General features: G+C 39.9%; 1 protein-coding gene across 1 annotated transcript in view; it reads right to left on the bottom strand.

Moving 5' to 3' along the window:
- The window catches only part of osbpl3b (oxysterol binding protein-like 3b), a 123,629-nt gene that overhangs the window by 75,651 nt on the left and 24,121 nt on the right, over nt 1–23,857 (bottom strand). Inside the window, 7 exon segments of the mRNA XM_080039556.1 lie at nt 1,009–1,112; nt 8,182–8,305; nt 8,643–8,807; nt 9,061–9,174; nt 10,625–10,678; nt 11,365–11,481; nt 14,603–14,751. Coding sequence (XP_079895682.1) covers nt 1,009–1,112; nt 8,182–8,305; nt 8,643–8,807; nt 9,061–9,174; nt 10,625–10,678; nt 11,365–11,481; nt 14,603–14,698 — 774 coding nt within the window. The 5' untranslated portion in view covers nt 14,699–14,751.

Below are 23,857 nucleotides of genomic sequence, written 5' to 3'. Positions count from 1 at the left end.
TTTAGGCAGTGTGTAAAAAGTAGTTTTGTACAAAGTAAAGGCCAACAATATTCATTAAAACAGTATATTTTGCTAGATAAAATCATGTTGTGAATTTAGCAAATTATCACATCAGTGATTCTTGAGAACCAGGACAAAAGGCCGTCTTCCATATGTAACTGGCTGCTGTTATGTTTAAAACTAAAATATTTAAAATTGTAGATGTTATTAGGGTCTGGAGCACAATTATCCCCTTAGATTTAATTTTATCATTATTATGTCAAATATATGAGACTTGTTATCTTCTCACGACGTCCACAACAGTGTGTCCTCAGAGAAGGTTTCAATCTTTCATATGCAATAAAACCTATTAAAAATGTACTTTAATGATTAAAAATAGCTTTTTTCATAAAACGCAACACTAAATAATCTCTCATATCAATAATTATATATATATTATATTATAACACATTCATGTTTTATAAGGATTCTAAGTGGTGGGACACTTTTTGTCACCACCGTCAGACATTTCATTAAAATGTAATAAAATCAGGCGAAATAAGGGGCAGCTGTCACTTTGAAGGACCTCTTGTCAAATTATACCTCTGCAGAGCACATTAGAGTCAGACAGGCTCTGATAAGTGTTGTAGTTTTAGAATATTTTACATTCCGAATCCTAAAAGTCCTGTGTCACAACCATGATATGTCAACACCGACTTACAATTTCTGAAGAAGTTATTTGAAATGTTTTGATAATTTTATTTTCCTGAAGTAGTTCATACTAGCACCTAACATCAACAGAAAAACCAAATGGCTACTAGATAAATTCCATTTGTTATGTTTAAGAAACGTTAAATATGTCAACACCGTCAGACAGGAAATCTGACGGAGTTGACATCTGACGGTGGTGATAGGTCAATGATGGTTAAAAAAAAAAATAAAGCTTGGGATGGATTCTTCGCACATCTTTATAAATGAGGCCCCTACTCTGCATGTAAAGGTGCAGGGAATAAGAAATAAAATGCTGACCTGCAGTGCTTGGATAGAGGGAGCAGAATAGGTACGGTGGAGGACTTCCATACTCTGAAGCAGGTGGTTGAGCTCCAGCAGGTATGCCTCACAGACTGACAAATCTGTAAAGAGAGTGGGGCAAATATTGAAACTGAGATAAGAAGCTTAAGAAGTGGGGGAAAAAGAATCACACAAACATTTGTGTTACCTACTACTGGCCAATGAGGACCACCACCTGATCGGACTATAAGGGCCGATGTGCACTTACCAAGGGTATCCATGGGGTACGTGACTCCACGTGCCCCAGGGTGACAAAGTTAGAGGGCTTCAGATGGGCTCTTAAAACAACAATTACAACATGTAGCTTGTACTCAAGATTCAAATTGCAACCACTGAAGTAAGAAGAGAGCCTGGGTGTGACACTCGACCAGCAACTCTCCCTCACTGCCAATACTGCTGCAACAACCCGATTGGGCAGATACACGCTGCACAACATCAGAAGGATCCGTCCCCTTCAAACCCAGAAGGCGGTGCAGGTTCTGGTCCAGGCACTTGTCTTCTCACACCTGGGCTGGACTATTGCAACTCCCTCCTGGCTGGTTTGCCAGCATGTGCTATCCATCCACTGCAGCTCATCCAGAATGCTAGAGTTCTACTGGTCTTCAACCTACCCAAGTTATCTTACAGTACACCGCTCCTCCGCTCCCTTTACTGAATACCAGTAGCTGCCTGCATCAGCTTCAAGATCCTGGTACTTGCATGCCATACTACAAACGTATATATCGTATGGAAATCCTCAAGTAGTTCCAGTAAAATCAATGTTGGAGCTATTCATTTGTCCGATTTAATTATAAAACATTTATTTAGTTTTTTGACTTGATATAAAATAGTTTATTATTTTATGTTTATTTTCTTGTTGCATTACAGTTAAAGTTAATTTGAGTTTGTTTATGCTTTTGTTTTGCAATTAGTGGCCAGGTGTGGCGCACCAGGTGCCTATATATAGAGGTAGGCGGGCATGGGAGAGACAAAGGAGATGAAGCGGCCAGTTCCACGCTGTTGTACATGTGCTTTGTTTGCTTGTAAAGATCGGAAAATAAACCTTCAAAACGCAAATTCCCGACTGGACAGTGGACTCTTTTCCCTACCCTGCGTAAGATTCGTCCCCCTAGTGCCTCAGTGGCTATTTTGATTACGTTGTTTTGTTTGATTTCTTTATTTTCAAGTTATTGTTTTATTGAGGACAAATGGCCATAACAATCAATATTCACTTTTCCAAATAAATGCACCGCAGCTGGTATCTAAGATGAGTAACCATAGCAAAAGGACCAAGACAGATCCTCTGTTTACATAATCCTGTTAACACAACGCGTACAGTAAATCTAGTCTGCCTATAAAACTAATTTTCACAATCAGCTGGCAGCAAACTCTGTGACTTAAGAAATAAATGAAATTAAAAAATCTTATTTCCAAAAGTGTGATCCTGCAGGGCAATACCTTTCGAACACCACAGGATGGTGCTCGTAACACACAAGCTGCAATAATGATACTGGTCAAATAAAATGGCTAGATTAAAGGTCAGTTGGCTAAAGTAAAATTAGTGAAGCTCTCAGGCGTTGTTAGAAAAGGAAGTTGATGCTTGTTAAACATTTTCTATATTGAACACAAAAATGCTGGAACCTATTTAAATTAATGTTCTAATTATTATTTTCTTAAAGTGACCATGGTATGAGCGGAATAATGCCCTTCAAAGTGTCCATTATCAGAAATGAATGAAAGATGTGTGCGTTGGACGATTGCCTTCCGTGCGAAGTCAGGCATTAACCCTTACATAAGACAGCAGGCAAAGGGATTTATTGGAAGAAACTGAAGCATTTGACAAAGGTAAAATCTGGACTCCAAGGGGTCGATCTCCGACCTTTATCACTCGCAAGTTCACTTCACTTAGTTGACTTACTTTAAAAATTACTTTAAACATTTAAACTACTGTGGTGTATTATGTTACTAACACATTTTTGATACTGTTTTATAATACTGTCTTATGAGAACTGACTTGAGTTCCTCATCCATGAGTACAGATAGGAATGTGGGCTTCTTAGCTGTGAAGCCTCTAGGGTAAACTTCTGTATATCACACTAGCTTTGTATATGTTAAAACAGACTCAGGGATGACTGTTTAATGAGTTCAAATTAGCATAGTCTGGTTTGTGTTTACCCCAAACCTGGGAAAGTGTGGATAATTTACTGGCCACTGTCCAACATTGTTGGTCTAAAGCTCAGAAGAAGACCCACAGGCGCCAGGCTGGACATTCCTCCTAGGTGATGTTTTTTACAGATGTCCTTTTAGGAGTAATTTTGCAATAGTCAGAATCCACCAATTAGAGACAAGGAGGCCTGATCTTACTGACCTTAATGACCAATCAGCTCACTTAGATTCTTAGGTTAAAGACAGCCACGCAGCAGCAGAGAGACAGGTTTTTTAGTTGACAGGAACGTTCTCATTAGTTAGTCCTATGCAACTTCCTCTTTCAAGTTCTCAGGCACCGGTTAGCGGCGTTTCTACTGCTTCTGCTGCCCAGCCTCCCGACGCTGCATGGACGTCTGTTGTGAAGAAGGGCAGACGATCTTCTACACGATCTTCTCATCCTCTTCCTCCTCCTCTGCTCTCCTCTCCATCTCCTCCTCCTGTGTTGACACGCAATCCATTTGCTCCGCTGGAGGTGCTATGTGGAGCTGCTGAACCTGCGGCTCGTGTTGCCGGCTCTCCATCTGCTTCGCCGGTCCAGACCTGCTCCAGGGTGGCACGTGGACGTCGGGGTTCCACTTCCCAGTTTGGATGTCAAGATCGCCGCCGTTTACCAGCTCCATCTGGAAGTGTGTTTCCCTGTGTGCACCCCTCCGTGCCTCCTCGAAGTGGTGCCCCCGATGTTGACATCCGCTGTACAGGTGAGGCTCTCTCTCGCGGCTGTGCCCTGCCCTCACCTCCTCCCCTCTCATCGAAGCTGTCTCTCTACTGTGGGAGCTGCTTGAATCGCCAACCTGAGATCCTCATCATCGGTGACTCTATTGTCAGATTTCTTTGTCTCCCTGGTGCTTTCACCTATTGCCTCTCTGGAGGAAAATCATCTGACATTATGGAGCTAACACCTGCCCTCGTTGCCCTCCACCCTACTGCCCACACAGTCATCCTGCATGTTGGAACTAATGACGTAATGAATAAACGGTCATACCAACTATTTGACAATCTTCAGAGTCTGGCCCTCACCCTGGAGAGCCTGGGGAAATTCTGTATATTTTCCGGCCCCATTCCCACGTCATCCAAAAGCCCTGAGCGCTACAGCCGTCTTTTGGATTTCCATGAACGGCTGGAGTCCTGGTGCTCGGGCAACTCTCTGGGCTATATTAACAACTTTGACTCTTTCTCTAGACACACACTACTCAAATCTGACGGCCTCCATCCCAATGCCAAAGGTATTAAAGAACTTACTAATCACTACATTCATCACATCGCATCTTGGCATAATTCGGACTGATATTTACCACAGCACGACCCTACCAAATCATCCCCCATTAAAAAAGATCTCCCCAGGGATCCTGCTGAAATATCCCCCAATTTAACTCATAACAACACCTCAAATTGTCCTTCATTCATCCCAGACATCACTGACCCCCTTTGCTCTAAACTAAATTCCCCACAAATTCTTAAATCAAGAAAGGGCTTGGGTTTTCTTCATCTAAATATTAGAAGTTTATTGCAGCATGATAAATTAGACCATGTAAAGATTTTAGTGTCCCAGGCAGATCCAGATGTCTTGATTCTGACTGAATCCTGGTTAAAGAAGAGTACAGATGACTCTATTGTGGCAATTAATGAATACAATTTATTCAGAATAGACAGAAACGCAAGGGGTGGGGGAGTGGCTGTCTATGTTAAATCCTGTTATTCTGTAACACTTTTACATGCTGTCTCTGTTCCAAATTGTTTTGAATTTATCGCGCTAGAATTATCTTTATCATCAAATGATTGTTTTGTTGTAATTGGTGTGTATAGGCCCCCTTCTGCTGTTACTAGCTCCTTAAACGATCTAGCACATATGCTCTCCAGTTATGTAAATAGAGAGGTCATTGTGATGGGTGATTTTAACGTTGATTGGCTTTCTGGTGCCTCTGAACCTTTCAAAGAAATCTGTAGCAACGTTAATCTTACACAATTAATAACTGAGTCCACAAGACCCAATCTAAAAAACCCAGCAAAATCAACTTTAATCGATTTAATCCTATCAAATAAAATAAATAAAATAGTCTCAGCTGGTGTTTTTGAGCTCGGGATTAGTGATCACTGCCCAGTGGCCTGTATCAGAAGTATTCATTTAAAAAGATCTCAACCTAAAATCATAATTAAGCGTAATTTTAAAGGGTTTAATGAGCAAGCCTTTTTAAGTGATCTCCGTCATAGTGACATTCAACTCACTACGGAAATTTCGGATGTTGAGTTAGCCTTAGACTATTTCATCAATAGTTTCACCTCAATTATAAACAAACATGCGCCCCTTAAAAAGCATAGAGTAAAAAATAGATCAAACCCCTGGTTTACAAGTGAACTGTCTGATTTATTTTCTGAAAGAAATAAAGCATGGTCTCTAGCTAGACGCTCTGGAGATAATACCAATTGGACTATTTTTAGACAATTTAGGAATAAGTGCACAGCCATGGTCAGGAAAGCCAAATCCGAATATTACCTTGAATTAATCTCCGACTGCTACTCTAACCCTGCACTATTTTGGAAAGCTGTGAACTATAATAAAAACAATTCTAGCACAGTTCCCACTCAGATCAAATTAAATGGTCACACTCTCAATGATCAAAAAGAGATTGGCTTAGCTTTTAATAAACATTTTGTAGCTGCTGGTCAACTCTTTCAAAATGGAGGATGTACACCTTCTACCACCAGTAGTAACGTACCGCCTGTCTCTCAAACTCCTATTTTCAGCCTTGATCTTCTTCCCACAAGTGTTGTTGTAGATGCGCTCCTCGCCATCAACCCCAAGAAGTACATGGGAGAGGACAATTTGGACCCGTTTTCAATCAAGCTTTCGACACATATAATATCAAAACAAATAACCCATATTTTTAATCTTTCCATCTCCTCTGGAATAGTTCCTAAAATTTGGAAAAAAGCTCACGTAATTCCTTTACATAAAGGTGGTGACAAAAATAATCTTAATAACTACAGGCCAATTTCCAAACTCCCATGCCTGGCAAAAATTCTAGAATCACTTATTAATAATCAGTTAAAAACATTTCTAACTAGTGCTTCCATTTTGAGCCCATTCCAATCTGGTTTTAGGGCAGGCCACAGTACTGTCTCTGCTGTGACTTTGGTTGTAAACAACATTGTTACAGCATTAGACAAGAAAAAGCACTGTGCAGCACTTTTTATTGATCTTTCAAAGGCCTTTGATACTGTTGACCACCATTTGCTTTTACAGAGGCTGCATGACATTGGCTTTGATCATTCTGCATGTAGCTGGTTTAGGGATTATCTCTCTGATAGACAGCAGTCAGTTAAACTCGGAAGATACCAATCTGAGTTTTTAACTGTTACAAATGGTGTCCCACAAGGCTCAATTTTAGGTCCAGTTCTTTTCACAATTTATATAAATAACATTGTTTCATCGCTAAAAAACTGTCATGCCCATCTATACGCTGACGACACAGTACTGTATTGCATTTCCGATTCGGTGCACCAATCTATTCAGAACCTACAAAGCTCTTTTAACACCCTGCAGGACTGTCTAGTGGACCTCAGGCTGGTTCTAAATACAGACAAAACCAAATATATGTGTTTCTCCAGAGCAAGAACTACAAATTTGAATGATTTTAATATTTTTACAAATAATGGATTTTTAATTGAAAGGGTCACAGAGTACAAATATCTCGGCATCTGGTTAGATGATAAACTCACTTTTAATTTTCATATAAAAAATCTTGTTCGTCGACTACGACAAAAAATTGGCTATTTTTATAGGAACAAAACCACCTTCCCTTTATTTAGTAGGAAAAGGATTATTGAAGCAGTTTTCATGTCTGTCCTTGATTACGGTGATGTGGTTTACCGGCATGCATCACATTCATGTCTTAAACTCCTGGACTCTGTTTTTCACTCTGCTTTAAGGTTCATCACAGGAGATGCTTATGACACACACCATTGTCTTTTATATGAAAAGGTTGGGTGGTCCTCCCTTAAAGAGAGACGTGACGCACATTGGCATATTTTAATTTACAAAGCCTTGACCGGGAAGCTTCCTCGTTATTTAACTGAATTGCTGCAAATCTCAGATGGGCTTTATCAGACCCGCTCCACTGACATGCTTATGCTTTATGTCCCACAAGCCCGGTCTGAGCTAGGAAAGACAGCTTTTAGCTTCAGTGCCCCTGACTCCTGGAACAACTTACAGCAACAAATTAAACTAAATAACTTCATATCCTTTAACCAATTTAAACAAACTATTTTAAATCTGCCAAACTCTACCTGTAACTGTTTTAATTAGGCTATATTGTACTCTCACCCGTTTAATTTTAATTGCTACCACTTAATTTCACCACTGTGTAAATGTTTCAATTGTTTTTCTCTTCACCTGTTGTTGTGTATTTGATGTATTTGCGTTGAATATTGTTAATGTATTGTTGTTTTTCCTTTGAATTTGTTTGAACTCGACGTCATTGAAAATGAGGGTCACCCCTCAATTGGTCTCTCGAGGATAAATAAAAGTTAAATGAAATGAAAAATGAAAAATTTGGTTTGGCTACAACACTTTAACTTTGTATTGGCTCCGTTTGACTGCAGTATGAGTCTTGTTGTTTAAATAAAATAATTGTTCATGGAAACCTCCTCAACTGCCTCAAGCTGTCTCTTCTTCATCAAACCTGCCACCAACACTGTTTCTCTGAATAAAGGCCCGAGGTATTAACAACACTACAAAACAGTGTTTTTATTGTTGTTAGCATCTTACTTAAAAAATAAAGATGTCAAACATATTGGCCAGCACAAGAATGCATGTTACTGCTTAAAAAAAGTGCAAATTTATTATGATTGTGGCTTGCTCAGAAAGCAGGGGACAGAGGGGTATTCATATAAAATGGACAAGAGAGTTAAGGAATGCATAAGGTACTAGCTCCACACATGTCTCACCTTTTGAGCACTTGTCCATGTCATCAGATGACTGGAGCCAGGCGGCTACTTTGGCCTGGCTGTTGCAGCTTATAGGGAAAGCTCCTGCAGAGTGCACTGTGGACTGCCTTCGTACAGACATACACTGCAGTAGCAAATAGACATAAAGGTCAGTTCAATAACAATTCTCTTCCTTCAATAAGTTTAATAAGTGTGTGTGTGTGTGTGTGTCTGTGTGAGGGGATATTGGGGCTAATTGCAGATAATCAGAAAGCATTTAGTGAGTTTGTACTATAAAGGGTTAGTGTAAACTGGTATGTAAACAAAGTGGACCCGCTTTGTTTACATTCCCTTTGTTTACATACCAGGAGATATTCACTGATTTTGACAAAAAACAAACATTCTTCAGAATTACCAAGTATGCCTTTAACCAGACAACATAGATTTCAATAACAGTGTGCTCTCTTGTGAACCAGGCATACCTTTCTGAGAGAGACACTCTCAGCCATGCCCTGGGAGTTGGGGGAAGGGTAGTGGGTATAATAGAAGGACTTCTCATCTCGATACATGGCAATCTCATTTTGCCGATAGAGCCGATGGTGACGCAGCTTGGACACCCATTCATCAAACAGCTCAGGTGTCATAATCTGCAGAGTTAGCAGAAAGCACAATCATAAATCAACACAAGGACAAGTAAGGTGGTGGGGGCGTAAAGGTTGAAAAACAAAAGCACACACACACACCGACACACACACACACACTCGTGGGCTGTACTTCTTCCTCACCCATAGATACAACACATGAGGTCATTTAATGTTAGCATCTGCTTCAGGAATCGAAAGGGAATAACCTGAATAATCTATGTCCTTATAAATCTGTGGGTAATGTCTAGTGGTTTACCTTCAGGTGATAGATGTTTTCCTCTGCATCAAGATCGATGCACTTGGCTTTCTTCTTAATGGCCATGACGGAGAGACCCACATCAATGCATCCATGCAGTTTCCCTTTCTCGATCTGCAAGGCAAAGTCAACACACACAGTGTTATGAATGCATTTGGATAGAAGGTAATACAAATGCAACAGAATGTTGCTCAGATTTTTTATTTAGTTTGAAGCAGGAATAATACGCCTTCCATTGGCTCAGCCCTGGCTACGTCATGCCTCTGCACGGTTAACTTATAATTATGTGAGATTGGCAGGTAAAATGCACCGTGTTCTTGTGATCAATAATAATGAGATTGCGAGGGAATGAGGGACCTTTTGTATCCACAGAAAGGGATATATATTCTGGGAAAGACAGCTAGCAGTCCAACAAGAACGTCACAAAAGACATTAAGGGCCATATCCACTAAGAATGGATTGCGCACACTAGTAATAGCTCCATGAATTGCGGCTAAATAGCGCCCGCAATCTGCCCCATATTAGCAACATTTCCACAAAGGAATTTGCACTAAGTATATACTGGCGCTAACACGCCACAAAGTTTGGCAGCTAGGCACAGTTTGCCCTGGTTTTACGTTTACATGAGTAAGCGGGCAGGTCCACCGTCAACGGAGAAACACCTGTACATTTGTCCAAGACCCAGGAGGGCTGTGGGGCATAGGGAGACACTCAACAAGGACATTCTTATCCCACTTCTGTGCTGGAGCAAGTGATGCAACATTTTGAGTATTTTATTCACGTGGAGCTGCAGGAAAAGGGGTGGGGATCCACATCATTAACTTGATGCACTGAGGTATTATTTTCACTATGAAGAAAATGTTGTCTCGGAAAGAAACTCTTCCAAGGCGGGACTGTTTCAGGCAGCACCGTGCACCTTTACACTCTACGCACAGGGCCACGGTTGGTTCATAAAGACAATCAGACAAGATTTGATGGTGATAAATGTTCTAGAATCTGCTTTACATCCACACAGGTTGGCTGTTACACACCGATCACAGGTTTATACGGTGACATTGTTTTTAATAAAGCATCCCTTATTAAATAAACCTGAGCTCCATCATAACCATTTTATAAGTTCACAATGCCAGCTTGGAGATTTCCCCCATAATATGACTCAATATCAATTCAATATAATATATAGCTCCTGAGTGTTGAGCAGAGAGAGGGAGAGAGAAAAAGGGAGTATAGATCAATAGCGCGACTTTAGTACACAGGTTTCATACGCGGTAATTGCTCCACTAAAACGGCCTGCTGCAATGAGTGCTGGCCTATGAGGATAAGGTGCTATTTGCAACCAGCTTATTTGAATAGGAAGGCAGCAATTTTTGCAGGGCAGTTCCAGTGCAGTTTGCACGCATTTCCCCCTTCATGTGTGCTCTGTGGATAGGTTGCTTTGTCTGTCTCTCATTCGCACCGGTTTAGCGGACGCAAAAGCGGTGCAATCCTTTAGTGGATGTGGCCCTTTGTGTCCTTTGTTACTGAGAGGACTGGATATGTGCAGCCAGCAGGCTTTTGTACTCACATCATTACTGCACTTGCCGTACTTCAGGATGCCCTTGTCCAGGAAAAAGTATCTCTGTAGGTAGAAAGGGGGACAGTGAGCAAATGTGATGCAGTCCGTGTTATACAACATCTCTGACAGAAAGTCTGAAGTCACTGTTATGATCATGACATCATCTTGTTAATGCATGTTGTTAATGTCTTTGCAGTGAGATGTTTGTCACTCCAGGCTCTTGTCTTGCATCTTGTCTGCCTTTATTACTCTACCCCATCAATCTTTTTCCTCCATTCTCTTTTCTAAATGTGAATCTGGATGCTCTTACTGTGCATCACCATAGTCGGACGGTTGTAAGTGCAAACGCCTGAAAAGCTCTGACTGTGAGTCGATACCAAGCGTATACAGCTTTAATAACCAACAGGCCATCTACTAATGCATATTAGAGAAACACCAAGATATCTAGGCAGTGTCATCCCAGTGAAAGCTTTTAGACAGAGCATGAACAGGTCACATCTGACTCCTGTGTTGGTGAAATATTCGAAGAAATAAGCTTATTCAATTAGTTTAAAACGCAAATAAGTCAGTTCAGCAGTTTTTCCTTTGACTACGGAATCTGGAAAGTGCCGGGTAAAACCGGTATACAGAAATGACATTGAGTTTCTGAGTGTATCTAGAAATAGGTCATGTAGTCTATCACTTTGACAGATGAGTAAGTGTGCAGTATTATAGGTCATTTAAAGACCTTGCAGGTGTTTGGATTATACCTTATGCCAGCCCTTCATGGGCCACTTTCTCCTTTTAAGCATGTAGCCCTCCTGTTTCTGGGGCTCCAGGACATTGTTGAAGCCTCTGCGCAGGCCCTCCACTATTTCCCAGCTTTCCTGTGGGCACAGAAGTTTATGAGAAGATACAAGACAAACGTGAGCAGAAACCTAACTGCTATCTTGAATTGCCAGGAGATTTGGTAGCACATAAATGAATGAATCATCCACGCTAAAGAGTCAAGGTCTGAGTCAAAAGCATATTGTTATTTGTAGTGTCAGTCAGTCAGTGGGACTGGAAGATGTAAGTTATTAACAAATTATATGATGTTCACGTCACAGTTTTGGTTCTTGGCAGGAGGTTTGAGGTGACTGTGTGTGAGTTTGGTCTGGCTTTGCGAGACTAGTGTGTCCCTGACTGTTCTAGCCTACAGTTTAAGCTCTGGCTAAACAAACTGTATCAGACAGTCAGAGACGCTGACTGCTGGCTGGGGCCTGCCTAAAATAAACCATCTTATCTACACTACAGTGGGTTGTTTGAAGGACAAGGCGTGGCTTGTGGGTTGGTTCTTTTCCCTATCCCCAAATGCTCGTCCAGCTCTCTCGGACACAGTAGCACGGTGCGTCACTGGAGCACTTTTTCTTCAAGGTCACTTAAGGAGGAAAAGCAGTGACACTACTGGCAGGAAGATGTGTGCTGGCAGGTATAGCTCTAAGCACAAGGACATTTAAAAATCAGGAATGTTTTTGAAGCTTTCCAAAATGGTGTACATCCTACCGAAGCTTTAGGATGTATATGGCCCATTTTGCGTGACAAAATGGGCCATATACTTCCAAAGTCTAAATGTGAACACAAATACTACAACTAACTAACTAGTGCTTGGTTACCCAGGTTTAAATAGTCAGACAAATATAAACAAACTAGTTCTACATTGTAGGAAATGAACCCTGATCTCTATGCTATATGGTTAAAATTAGGCTACAGCAAGTATACTGTTAACATTAAGTTTTGCAACAGGGAAATTGGTAACCTGGCTCTTTCCAAAAGAAAAAAGATACTCTGAACCCAAACTCTAAAGCGGTTATACTTCTATAATGCTAGAAAGTTAGCCTACTATAAATAATAAATAAGCAAATAACAACTTTTAAAGCAACGTGTTGTTTTACATATACAACAGAATAGTTTAAACAAACAATCTTTTAATGTATTAATTTTTGAGCATTACAGGTGCTGGTAGGCAGTTATAAGTATTCAGTGACAGATCTTGGCTGACCAGTATCATCCGTTTGAAGTGTTTGAGCTAAGCTAAAGCTTATTGTTGTCTGGCTTTTGGAAAAAAAGCAAAAATGAGTTTGCCTACTTCTTACAATTTGATCAAAATACACACTTTAAAGCATTGGCCAGTATAAAACACACTGTATTTCACTGAGTGTAAAGAACTTGACATCCTTATTGGATTTTAATCAATACAATCACATTGGATTTTTTACTTTGCAGGGCTGTACGCTTATTTTTTTAGGTGGTAGCACTGGTGCTAGCAAGCAAAAAAATTCAGTAGCACAAAAATTAATTTGGTAGCACACAAAGTATGATCGAAAACTTGCATAACCCTAACCCTTGCATTTCACTGTAATTACCTTTGAGCCTGTCATCTTGGTCTCATTTGAGATTATCAATTAATATTATATCCTAGTGTGTGCAGTAATAATTGTAGAAAAATGAATAGGGGTGCACTGATTGCAATTTAGACAAAATAATCTAACCTGCCAATTGCAATTTTTTGCTGATTCAGAATTATTTCTCCCCATAAAAATATAAAAATAATATCTATATCTATATATTTTTTGTATCTAGGCCTACATATAATTATTATATTAATAATGATATTTTTTTTTGAAAATGTCCTTCTGTTAATTAAAACCAAACTTTAAAACATTAAACATAGTCTATTAAATAAAAAAGTATACATATTGGTACAATTTAGGATAAATTAAATAGGTTGTTGTGAATGTGTTGGGAGTTGTTCTTCAGTGGCTTATTTCAAACTTTGTTTTTAGACTATTGTTGACTTTTCTCTGCAGCTGAATGAGTTGCCTTTCTAGCTAGAGCACTGCAGGTCTGTGAAGCGCTAATTTCCTGTTCATCCCGGCTTCAAAATAAAAGTCAACTCATGTTTGGCTAGTAACAGGCTTTTAACGTGAAGGCGCACAGGAAATGTTCTGTTTGCACACGCGCTAACTTAACTGCGGTAATGTGCCGTCTCCTTCCGGTTATTACCTTTGGTGAAGTTTTTATACGCTAGAATCGCTGCACGAGCACAGATCCCAAGGACACATATCTTTCACCAGCCAAAGTGGAGGTGGACTCAATAACTTACTTGCCTAAGTCTACATTTACCCCCATTTGGAGAGTGTTAATGTAGAGCCCTCTAAGCAGTGTTTTGCAGCGCTCTTCTGTGTTTCAAAGACAGCCTCTCCTCATTAGCAGCCTGTCGCACTAGTGCGAATGGACTTGTATTCATCATCGCACATGATCAATTTCAGTAGCAAATGCGATCAAAACTGTCGCACTGTAGAGCCCTGCTTTGAGAGAATGCTGATTTGAGTTTTTTTTATGTGATGTTTTTTTCATGTGTTGACCCTAAAGGTAGTGACAAAAGAGTGTGTCATGATGGCAGGTGTGAAGGGAAACTGAATTACTTTCATTTTCCAAATGGACAAAGCTGTTGTGGGTAATGACACAATAATAGGTATGCTGCCTACAGATAAACACTCAAGTTAAATGTAACTACAGATTGTTCATGGTGCTCACACTGTCACTAATGTGTCTGTGAGAGATCTATCTTTATGAGAATTGAAAGTGAGGAAGTTACTGAAACTCTCAAGAAATCTTTCTCAATTTTGCAGCTTTAATTATATGCTGCAAAATAAATCAATCGCAAAGGGACGCTCAGATGAGATGAGACTATCTCCTAAACATTTATAAAGAGCCAAACGGGTCTTTGCTTGAACATTTGAGAAAACCGCAGGATCTATTAGATTGTGTGGTTAAGGCATTTACTGTCAGGTCATTCTCCTCCCACGACACAGAGAAATCCCTGTGGACTGGCAGCTGCTTTATTTGCAATACGGAAACTGTATAAGAAAAAAAAAGTGCCGTAGCTAAATGTGTCATGCTAGGGACAGAATTTGGCTGGATGATGGTAAGCGACGTGCCAGTAATCAGCTGGTGTTTTGTTACCTGTCGGCTGTCATGTTTGGATGAGGAGCTGCTGTTGCTTCGTGACACTGAAGATATCTTCTGTGATATGGCGGAACTGCGCTCCTCTGAGCTCATCTTGCTGCAGACTGGCCGGCGCAGGCTATGGCTGGAGTACCAGAAGCATTTATCTAGTGAAAGAAGAAAGGGTGGGTCAGGAGGAGAGGGGGTGGATACAGAGAAGGCATTAAGAGGCAAGCCCCTTAAAAGCCTTTTAGTCCTGTCTCACTGAAAAATGCATAAGGTTATTTAGAGTGATTAGGTTTTCCATCTGCAGTATGCGTAGCAGAATATGGGATGTGATGGGAAACGCTATGCAGAAGAATACTCAAAATCTTGCAAGGAAATTGACAGACAAGACTTCCGACAGAAATTTGTCTGCAAGTGAAGAGACTGCAGGTTCAAATAATTAATATCCTTACCCTTACAGAGAGTGATGGATTGTCAGCATTTAAGGATCGTATGAATCTAAAGCACCCACAATGTACGTACAGCAGCTGAGTTGGAAGACATAGTCAGAGCCTAAGTGAAATAACAATAATGAAAATGTAAGCGTACTGCTGGGTAAGCAACAAATCCATCAGAAGTTCACTAACAGAACACAGACGGAACAAACATCAGCAAAATGTACTTGAGTATCAAAAGAAAAACTTGTGAGACAATATGGCCCTTTTCAAGGTGATAAATGATTTTATAGTATAACTTATTCATCAAGCCAAAAATGCAAAACCACTTTCGACTGCGTGTTGGAAAACTGGTTACATTATGCCCTGATGCTCTGGGGAACTGTGCTGGTCAATTTTTACTGTCTTGTAATTTGATAAAGATAAATGTAGGCTAGTATAAACTGCTATATGTCTTTCATTCACACGTCAATGTGGTGAAGTAGACAAAGTAGCATAATATTGAAAGTACCCACTAAAGAACAAGCCTCTTAAAGTTTTACCGAACAACAGTACATGAATTGACTCTACTCGCTAGGAATACGCTCTTTCTTAAGCTAAATTCCAACCCATAGTTCAGCATTTGAGTGCTGGCAGATCTCAATCCACTGGTGGCTCAGTGATGGGGGAAGTGCGATATCACTTCAAAAGGGTGTCCAAAATAATTGGGCCTCTTTAGGAAGTAGCAACCTTCAGTCAACTACCACTTTTCATGCAGAGTAAATACCATTATGCTCCTGGTGAAGCACGACCCCACATAGAACCACTTTTTTCTAATGCATTGAGAGTGGCAGTTTGTCATAGTATGTACATCAACAACCAGGCAAATACGATGTGCATAAATCCTGTCCATATGGGAGCAAGCAGCAGGTCATTAGTTTAGCTTTACTGAGGATGCAGTACTGAGTTCTCAACCATGCTGTAGGCAATATTGCTAAGAGACAAGGACATGATTATATTTTGGTCTCAACTTTTATTCACAGTATATATTTCTAGGCTTCTTTCATAGTTTTGTTTTGGGATAAATACAGTATCTCACAAAAGTGAGTACACCCCTCACATTTCTTCAAATATTTCACAATATCTTTTTATGGGACAACACTGAAGAAATGACACTTTGATACAATGTAAAGTAGTCAGTGTACAGCTTGTATAACTGTGTAGATTTACTGTCGCCTCAAAATAACTCGACACACAGGCATTAATGTCTAAACTGATGGCAACAAAAGTGAGTACACCCCTAAGTGAAAATGTCCAAATTGGGCCCAAAGTGTCAATATTTTGTGTGGCCACCATTATTTTCCAGCACTGCCTTAACCCTTTTGGGCATGGAGTTCACGAGAGCTTCACAGGTTGCCACCGGAATCCTCTTCCACTCACTCATGACGACATCCCGGAGCTGGTGGATATTAGAGACCTTGCGCTCCTCCACCTTCCGTTTGAGGATGCCCCAAAGATGCTCAATAGGGTTTAGGTCTGGGGACATGCTTGGCCAGTCCATCACCTTTACCCTCAGCTTCTTTAGCAAGGCAGTGGTCGTCTTGGAGGTGTGTTTGGGGTCGTTATGTTGCAATACTGCCCTAAGGCCCAGTTTACGAAGGTTGAGTGCACATGCTCAGCATCATATCCAGAGGTTGGCTTTGGAAAATAGACCTATGAATACTGCCAGCATTGCTGAAGGGCTTGAAGGGGTGGGGGGTTAGCCAGTCAGTGCTCAGACCATACGCCGCACACTACATCATACTGGTCTGCATGGCTGTCGTCCCAGAAGGAAACCTATTCTAAAGATGATGCCCAAGAAAGCCCGCAAACAATTTGCTGAAGACAAGCAAACTAAGGACATGGATCACTGGAACCATCTCTGTGGTCTGATGAGACCAAGATAAACTTATTTGGTTCAGATGGTGTTAAGTGTGTGTGGTGGCAACCTGGTGAGGAGTACAAGAGACAAGTGTGTCTTGCTTACAGTCAAGCATGGTGGTGGGAGTGTCATGGTCTGGGGCTGCATGAGTGTTGCCAGCACTGGGGAGCTATAGTTCATTAAATGCCAACATGTACTGTGCCATACTGAAGCAGAGCATGATCCCCTCCCTTCGTAAACTGGGCCGCAGGGCAGTATTGCAACATGATAACGTCCCCAAACACACCTCCAAGACGACCACTGCCTTGCTAAAAGAGCTGAGGGTAAAGGTGATGGACTGGCCAAGCATGTCTCCAGACCTAAACCCTATTGAGCATCTTTGGGGCATCCTCAAATGGAAGATGGAGGAGCACAAGGTCTCTAATATCCACCAGCTCTGTGATGTCGTCATGAATGAGTGGAAGAGGATTCCGGTGGCAACCTGTGAAGCTCTGGTGAACTCCATGCCCAAAAGGGTTAAGGCAGTGCTGGAAAATAATGTTGGCCACACAAAATATTGACACTTTGGGCCCAATTTGGACATTTTCACTTAGGGGTGTGCTCACTTTTGTTGTCATCAGTTTAGACATTAATGGCTGTGTGTCAAGTTATTTTGAGGCAACAGTAAATTAACACAGTTATACAAGCTGTACACTGACTACTTTACATTGTAACAAAGTGTAATTTCTTCAGTGTTGTCCCATAAAAAGATATAAAGAAATATTTGAAGAAATGTGAGGGGTGTACTCACTTTTGTGAGATATTGTAAGTAGATAGCTTATTATCCAGTATTTAAGGCTATATTACTGTATATTGATTGATTGATTGATTGATTAAACTTTATTTCAGACATATCAAAAAAAAAAGAAAAACTAAAAGCATGAAAACACAACACAAAGAATATGTTCAAATGATTTCACAAATAAAAATAAACAAAATAAACAAAAAATAAACATAACATTGAATTGATATGCCTGAAAAGGAGTAGGAAGAAGTATAAACTTATTTAATCCTACCCCTTTTCCACAGCTCAATAACTTTATAATAATTTTTTATATATATATATTTTTTTTTATATTTATACAATCCATATATCCATATATACTCGACGCCATTGCAAATGAGGGACACCCCTGAATTGGTCTCCCGAGGATAAACAAAAGTCAAACGAAAAATGAAATGAAATATCCACTACATACATCCATACAAAAATACATCCACCGTATGCATCAACACAATTCATACGTCCATATCTCCATATTTGTACAACTCACATATCCATATCCACACATACATATACTTTCCGTCTTAAATCTCTCCCTCATCCCTGTACCTGTTAAAAATCATTGCTTTGAATTTTTTTTTGAACTGAATCATGTTTGGACATTGCTTTAACTCCGTGCTCATACCATTCCACAGTTTCACACCACCAATTGAAATGCAATGACATTTTAAAGTCATGCGTGCAGCCAGTGTCTTAAAGTTTAACTGTTCCCTCAAATTATAACCACCCTCTCTGTCAAAAAAAAGTTTTTGAATGTTACCTGGTAGCAGTTTGTTTCTAGCTTTGAACATGATTTGTGCAACTTGATATTCAACCAGGTCATTGAACTTTATGATACGGGAATGTAAAAAGAGGAGGTTGGTGTGATCATAATATCCAGCTTTATTGATTATTCTTATGGCTCGTTTTTGAAGTGTGACTAGTGGTAGCAGTGAGCTTTTGTAAGTGGTCCCCCAGACCTCCACACAGTAAATTAAATAAGGTAAGATCATTGAGCAGTAAAGAATATGCAATGATTTGTGATCCAATATATGCTTTGCTTTACCCAGGACTGAGATGCTTCGTGACAGTTTAGATTTAACATGATTTATGTGAGGTTTCCAGCATAGCTTGTGGTCTATTGTCACACCCAAGAATTTATTTACATACACTCTTTCAATATTAACACCATCTATCTTGACATTTATATCACTATTTAAATTACAATTTCCAAACAACATGATTTTTGTTTTGCTTAAATTCAATGATAATTTATTATTGTCAAACCACCTTTTTAATTTGCTCATTTCAGAAGTAATTGACTCCAGAAGCTGCTGCAAGTCCTCTCCCGTACAAAAAATATTTGTGTCATCTGCAAATAACACAAATTGTAAAATATTTGATGTTTTACATATGTCATTTATGTAGAGAATAAAAAGAATTGGCCCTAACACTGACCCCTGGGGGACCCCACAAGCAATGTCCAAACAAGCTGACACGTATTCACCCATCTTCACAAACTGTTGCCTGTTCTGTAGATAGCTCCTCAGCCAGTTTAATACAACCCCCCTGATACCATACCGTTCTAATTTATTAATTAATATATCATGATTTATGGTATCAAATGCTTTTTTGAGATCAATAAAAACACCAGCTGCATATTTCTTTTGGTCCAGGGAATTTGTAATCTTTTCAATTAGCTCAATGACTGCTAATGAAGTGGATCGGTTGGGTCTGAATCCGTATTGGCTGTCAGTTAGTAAATTGTGTTTATTGATGAATTTATTAAGTCTAGCAGCAAATACTTTTTCTAAGATTTTTTGATAATATTATTAAGACAGTTTTCCTTAAGACAGTTTTCCTTATATCACTTTTTGGAGAATGTATGCAACTTTTTTTCATACAATATTTATTTATGTCATATAATTTAGCTAGTAATCCTTTATTCTATGTAAATAAAGAAAGAGTGAATCATAAACAAGTTTCTAGAGTGCATGGTGACTTCTGCAGATTGCTTGATTTGTCAAACACAACAGGACTAACCCCAAAGGGCGTATTTACTTAACAATGATAGAAAACCGAGAAAAGCAGCAAATTCAAACACGCAATCTCTCCAAAACTGACACAAGCTGTTAAAAAGATAGTTATAGTTTTAAATTTTGTTATAGATCAATTATCCATTTTATAGTTGATTCATTTCCTGTCACTTTAAGTGATAAAAAGGAAACTTACAATAAACATTGTTCTACTCTAATGAATCAAGTAAAATTCTTATCTTTTTTTAAATTACAGTTTTCTTGAAATGAAAACATGGAATTATTGAACAGCATTTTGCTAAAACAACACTTTTAAGTATTATATAAACGGTATTGTCCAGTCCAACTTCTGGTCTATGCCTGAGTTAGACACCACTCCTTCACAAGCATTGACTTTTTACTTATTTATGTATTCATTTTTATCAACCATTTTCTAACTTTCTACCTGTGAAAACTGTTGGATGATCTCACACTGTCTCCTGCCAGCTCTGACTGAATCAGACACACTGATTGACAACAACTTTCAGGCAGCAGCAAGGTTACCGTAATCACATTATCTTCTCTGCATCTGCAAGCTTTGTGCTGCAAAATGTCTACAGCCTAGGTGAAGTCATCTGAACCATCAGTCTTTTGGGCCCAGTATACAGCAGCGCTCCGTGTTTGGACCACAGGCTGCTGTTTGCAATCACAACATTGGATCAAAGTGGAAGGACTCACAAAAAGAGTACACTGGCAGCAGGACAGCACGTTATGCATTTTGTCTGCTCATTGAAGGCTATACGCATTTAACCAAACTGGAACAGAGACAACCCTAGACAACCAGGATTAGAGAGAGTAAATGTAATCAATCTATAGTATGGATCCATCCATCTATCTAGTTCTTCCTCTCCATGGCCTGTGGTTTATTCATCCACTTACCACTGATCACACCTGCTACAGTACATGCAGGTCTGTTCCACTGTCACCCTTCAGGGCACCCTTTCATCTGATACAACATCACCACTTCTCTGGTTTTCATCGGGGTGACAGCAGTATTAGACATCACAGCTCCATTAAATACCCTTTCCATCTGAAGAGCACTTGCTCTTTGATGGCAATGAAGAAATGCAGTGAGTGATGTTACAGGGGGGTAGACTAGAGTGACAGTAATACTTATCTTGACAGTTGTCGCTGATAGTTAAAGACTGAGGAACATAAGGAAAGTATTTTCACATTGCATACATTTGTATACCAGCTTTAAGTGTACTATAATGGAATCATTTGAAAGTATACAGTATACCCTAATCGAACACCTCCCTATGCTATTTAAGACCTAATGCTGGGACTGGATAAAGCTACATAAAAAACATAGAAACATCTAAAGATGTAGCAGCCTCTGTATACTCATTATATGTGCATATTACAATAAAGCTGTCATTTTCAGAGTGACAAGCAAGGTGAAGTTCAGTCTATTTGTAGTATAGCATGAGCCCACATGTAACTCACTTTGACAGGCTTCCAGGCCAGGTTTTACCCCATAATCTCTTTTTAAAGAGACAGATATACATGAAGGTGTTCCTTTCATAGCGAGTTGTGTGGCGAGCTGACAGACATCCTATTCCAGTGAAGTGTGGGTGAGTGAATGTGATACCCTGCCGCTCTAGCAAACCAGCATGACACTCTAAAGGAGACCAAGCAACTAGCAGACAAAAACTTGTACTGGCTGTCCTGATTTTCTCACTGAGCAGAATTCATCCTATTGGAACACCTCCATCTAACCTCTGGACTGTTGAAAAGTTCAACATTTGGGGCAGGCCAAAATGTTCCTGCAAACGTACCCATATTTTTGAAAATTAGGGAGTCCTTTGCTCCGAACTGTAGATAATATCGTAACAATGTTGGATGGATCACCAATGATGGTTCACACTGGATGTACAATAATGCATTTGGTGATTCCCTGACTTTTTGTAATATCATCTCCACCATGAGGTTGACATTTGTTGTTTTGAGAATGTCTTGACCATTTTATACATTGACAGGAAATTTGGAACACCAGATGATGGCCATGGTAAAAATGTTACGTCAGCAAGCATGTTAGCATTGTCACTGTAAGCATGTTGCCATGGTAATCTTAGCATATACTGTAGCTCAAAGTTCAGCCCCCAAAACCTTTAATAAGATAGGCTATAGTTAGTATGAAGTATAAGGTAGACAGGAAATGAGGGGAAAGAAATATTGGATTACATGCAATTCGGGATGCAACCACATTGATTTTTATTATTGACTGATCTAACCAAACTGTTTGGTCTATAGCATGCCAGAAAATGGTTACAAGCATGTTGAATGGCCTTGTGTCTGAATTGTGCTATAAATATAAACTTTCCTTGCCTTGCCTTGCTGTGAAGTATGCCTCGTCAGCTAAGTTATAGATAGCTTGATGTCCTTTGAAGCTGGGCTAAGTGAACTGACGGATTATGAAAGCCCTCTATTTCATTTTGAAGTTGATGTTGCAGATGTTCCTCTGTCCTTTCACTGTCTCCAGAGTCTGCTGAGGGTCTGACAAGCCTGACAGGCTTTCAGGCATCATTAGGATGTGACTCACAAGAATAAATGTCTCATGGTTGAACCGCCACAGTGTGTAGTTTTCTTTGGAAATACGGACATTTTGGAAAAAATTGCAGCACACTCTCATGCACCACAATTATTCGAGACGTTGGGTTGGAACTGACTTTAAAACACACTCCTACTGCTGAGAAACAGGCTGTGAAAGTAGTGAGAGTCCAAATCATTTTAGGAGACACATTAATTCAGTAACGACAGGGGAGAGAAAGTGTGCCTAAAGCTCCATGAGAGTTAAGCATGGCCCTAGGAGAGAGAAAAAAATAACCATTTTAATAGACAAAATATTTACTTCTACCAAGCTTAAAATATACTATTTAGATAACCTTTTAAGAAACATAGATTTGTATAATCTCTTGAACATTTCACAATGCACAACCCCTCTTATAAAGACTTGTACATTTCATGCAGTGTGTGGTGGATGTTTTTCAGAAAATAAACGGTGCTGACGGACGGATCATTAAGTGAAGAGAAAAAATGTAAATACAATTATCCGAAAGTCCAGTTCCTCAGACCAGACGTGTCTATAAAAGTCCTCTCTGGCTTGGTAAGTAGACTTTTATTTTTGATTTAACCAGGAAAGTCTTATTGAGATTAAAAATCTCTTTTACAAAAGAGTCCTGGCCAAGACAGGCAGCAGCACAGTTAGTTACAGACAATCATTTAAAGTCACAGTCAGAACATCATCAAACAAAGCATGTACAGACAGAAGAGCCAGCTTCAACATCATTAAGTAATGACTTAAACATGTTTAGAGAAACCAGCTCCTTAAAGTTACAACGAGTAAGTCGGCACGTTGGCGACACCTTTGAACAAAAGCGGTAGTATTTTTACGACGCTAGCTGTCGTGAAGCTGTTTCCTAGCTCGTGCAGGGAGTGAAAGATTCAATTAATCAGGAAGCAATATGGTGCGTGGTGCGTGTCCGTGTGTTGAAAGTGTGAGGGCACCGGACTCTTTTCGGCTCCGTGAGAGAGTGGAGAGCATCAACTAATGCCAGTAAGTGCTAAACACACCTGATTGCAATGAGTTGATGCATTGTCACCTCTCACGGAGCTGAACGAGTCCCCGTGTCCTCACACAAAGCGAATGAACGAGAGATGGCAGTTAGTTAGTAATGGTATGGATCACGATGAGGTAATGTGTTTATGATGTAAATAATGACTATTTCAGATGAATAATGGTCATCTGATGATGCTGGTGAGGCAAAGTAAACTTTGCTTTAGTAGGCTACCGCTCATTCATTTAGGAGTAAACACTGCAGTCTAGTTTCGCTCCGTGAAATTGTGTATACGTTGCTTGGCAACGCCCTCCCGTCCGCCTATCACTCTCCATTTTAGCTTTTCTTCATTGCATTTTATTTTTTTTCTTTGATGGTTCAGCCCCGTTATCAGTCATTATGACGACAAACAACTGTCTCAAACAAGGCTCCCGCTCGCCTTCCCTCACCTGGAGGGATAGGCTTCTCACATCGCGTTGCAGCGCCACACTGAAATCTG

This window comes from Ammodytes marinus (assembly GCF_949987685.1).
Source record: "Ammodytes marinus genome assembly, chromosome: 13".
In the NCBI taxonomy this organism is placed as follows: Eukaryota; Metazoa; Chordata; class Actinopteri; order Uranoscopiformes; family Ammodytidae; genus Ammodytes; species Ammodytes marinus.
Note: the sequence above shows the minus strand (reverse complement) of the source record. Positions and strands in the feature narration are given on the sequence as shown.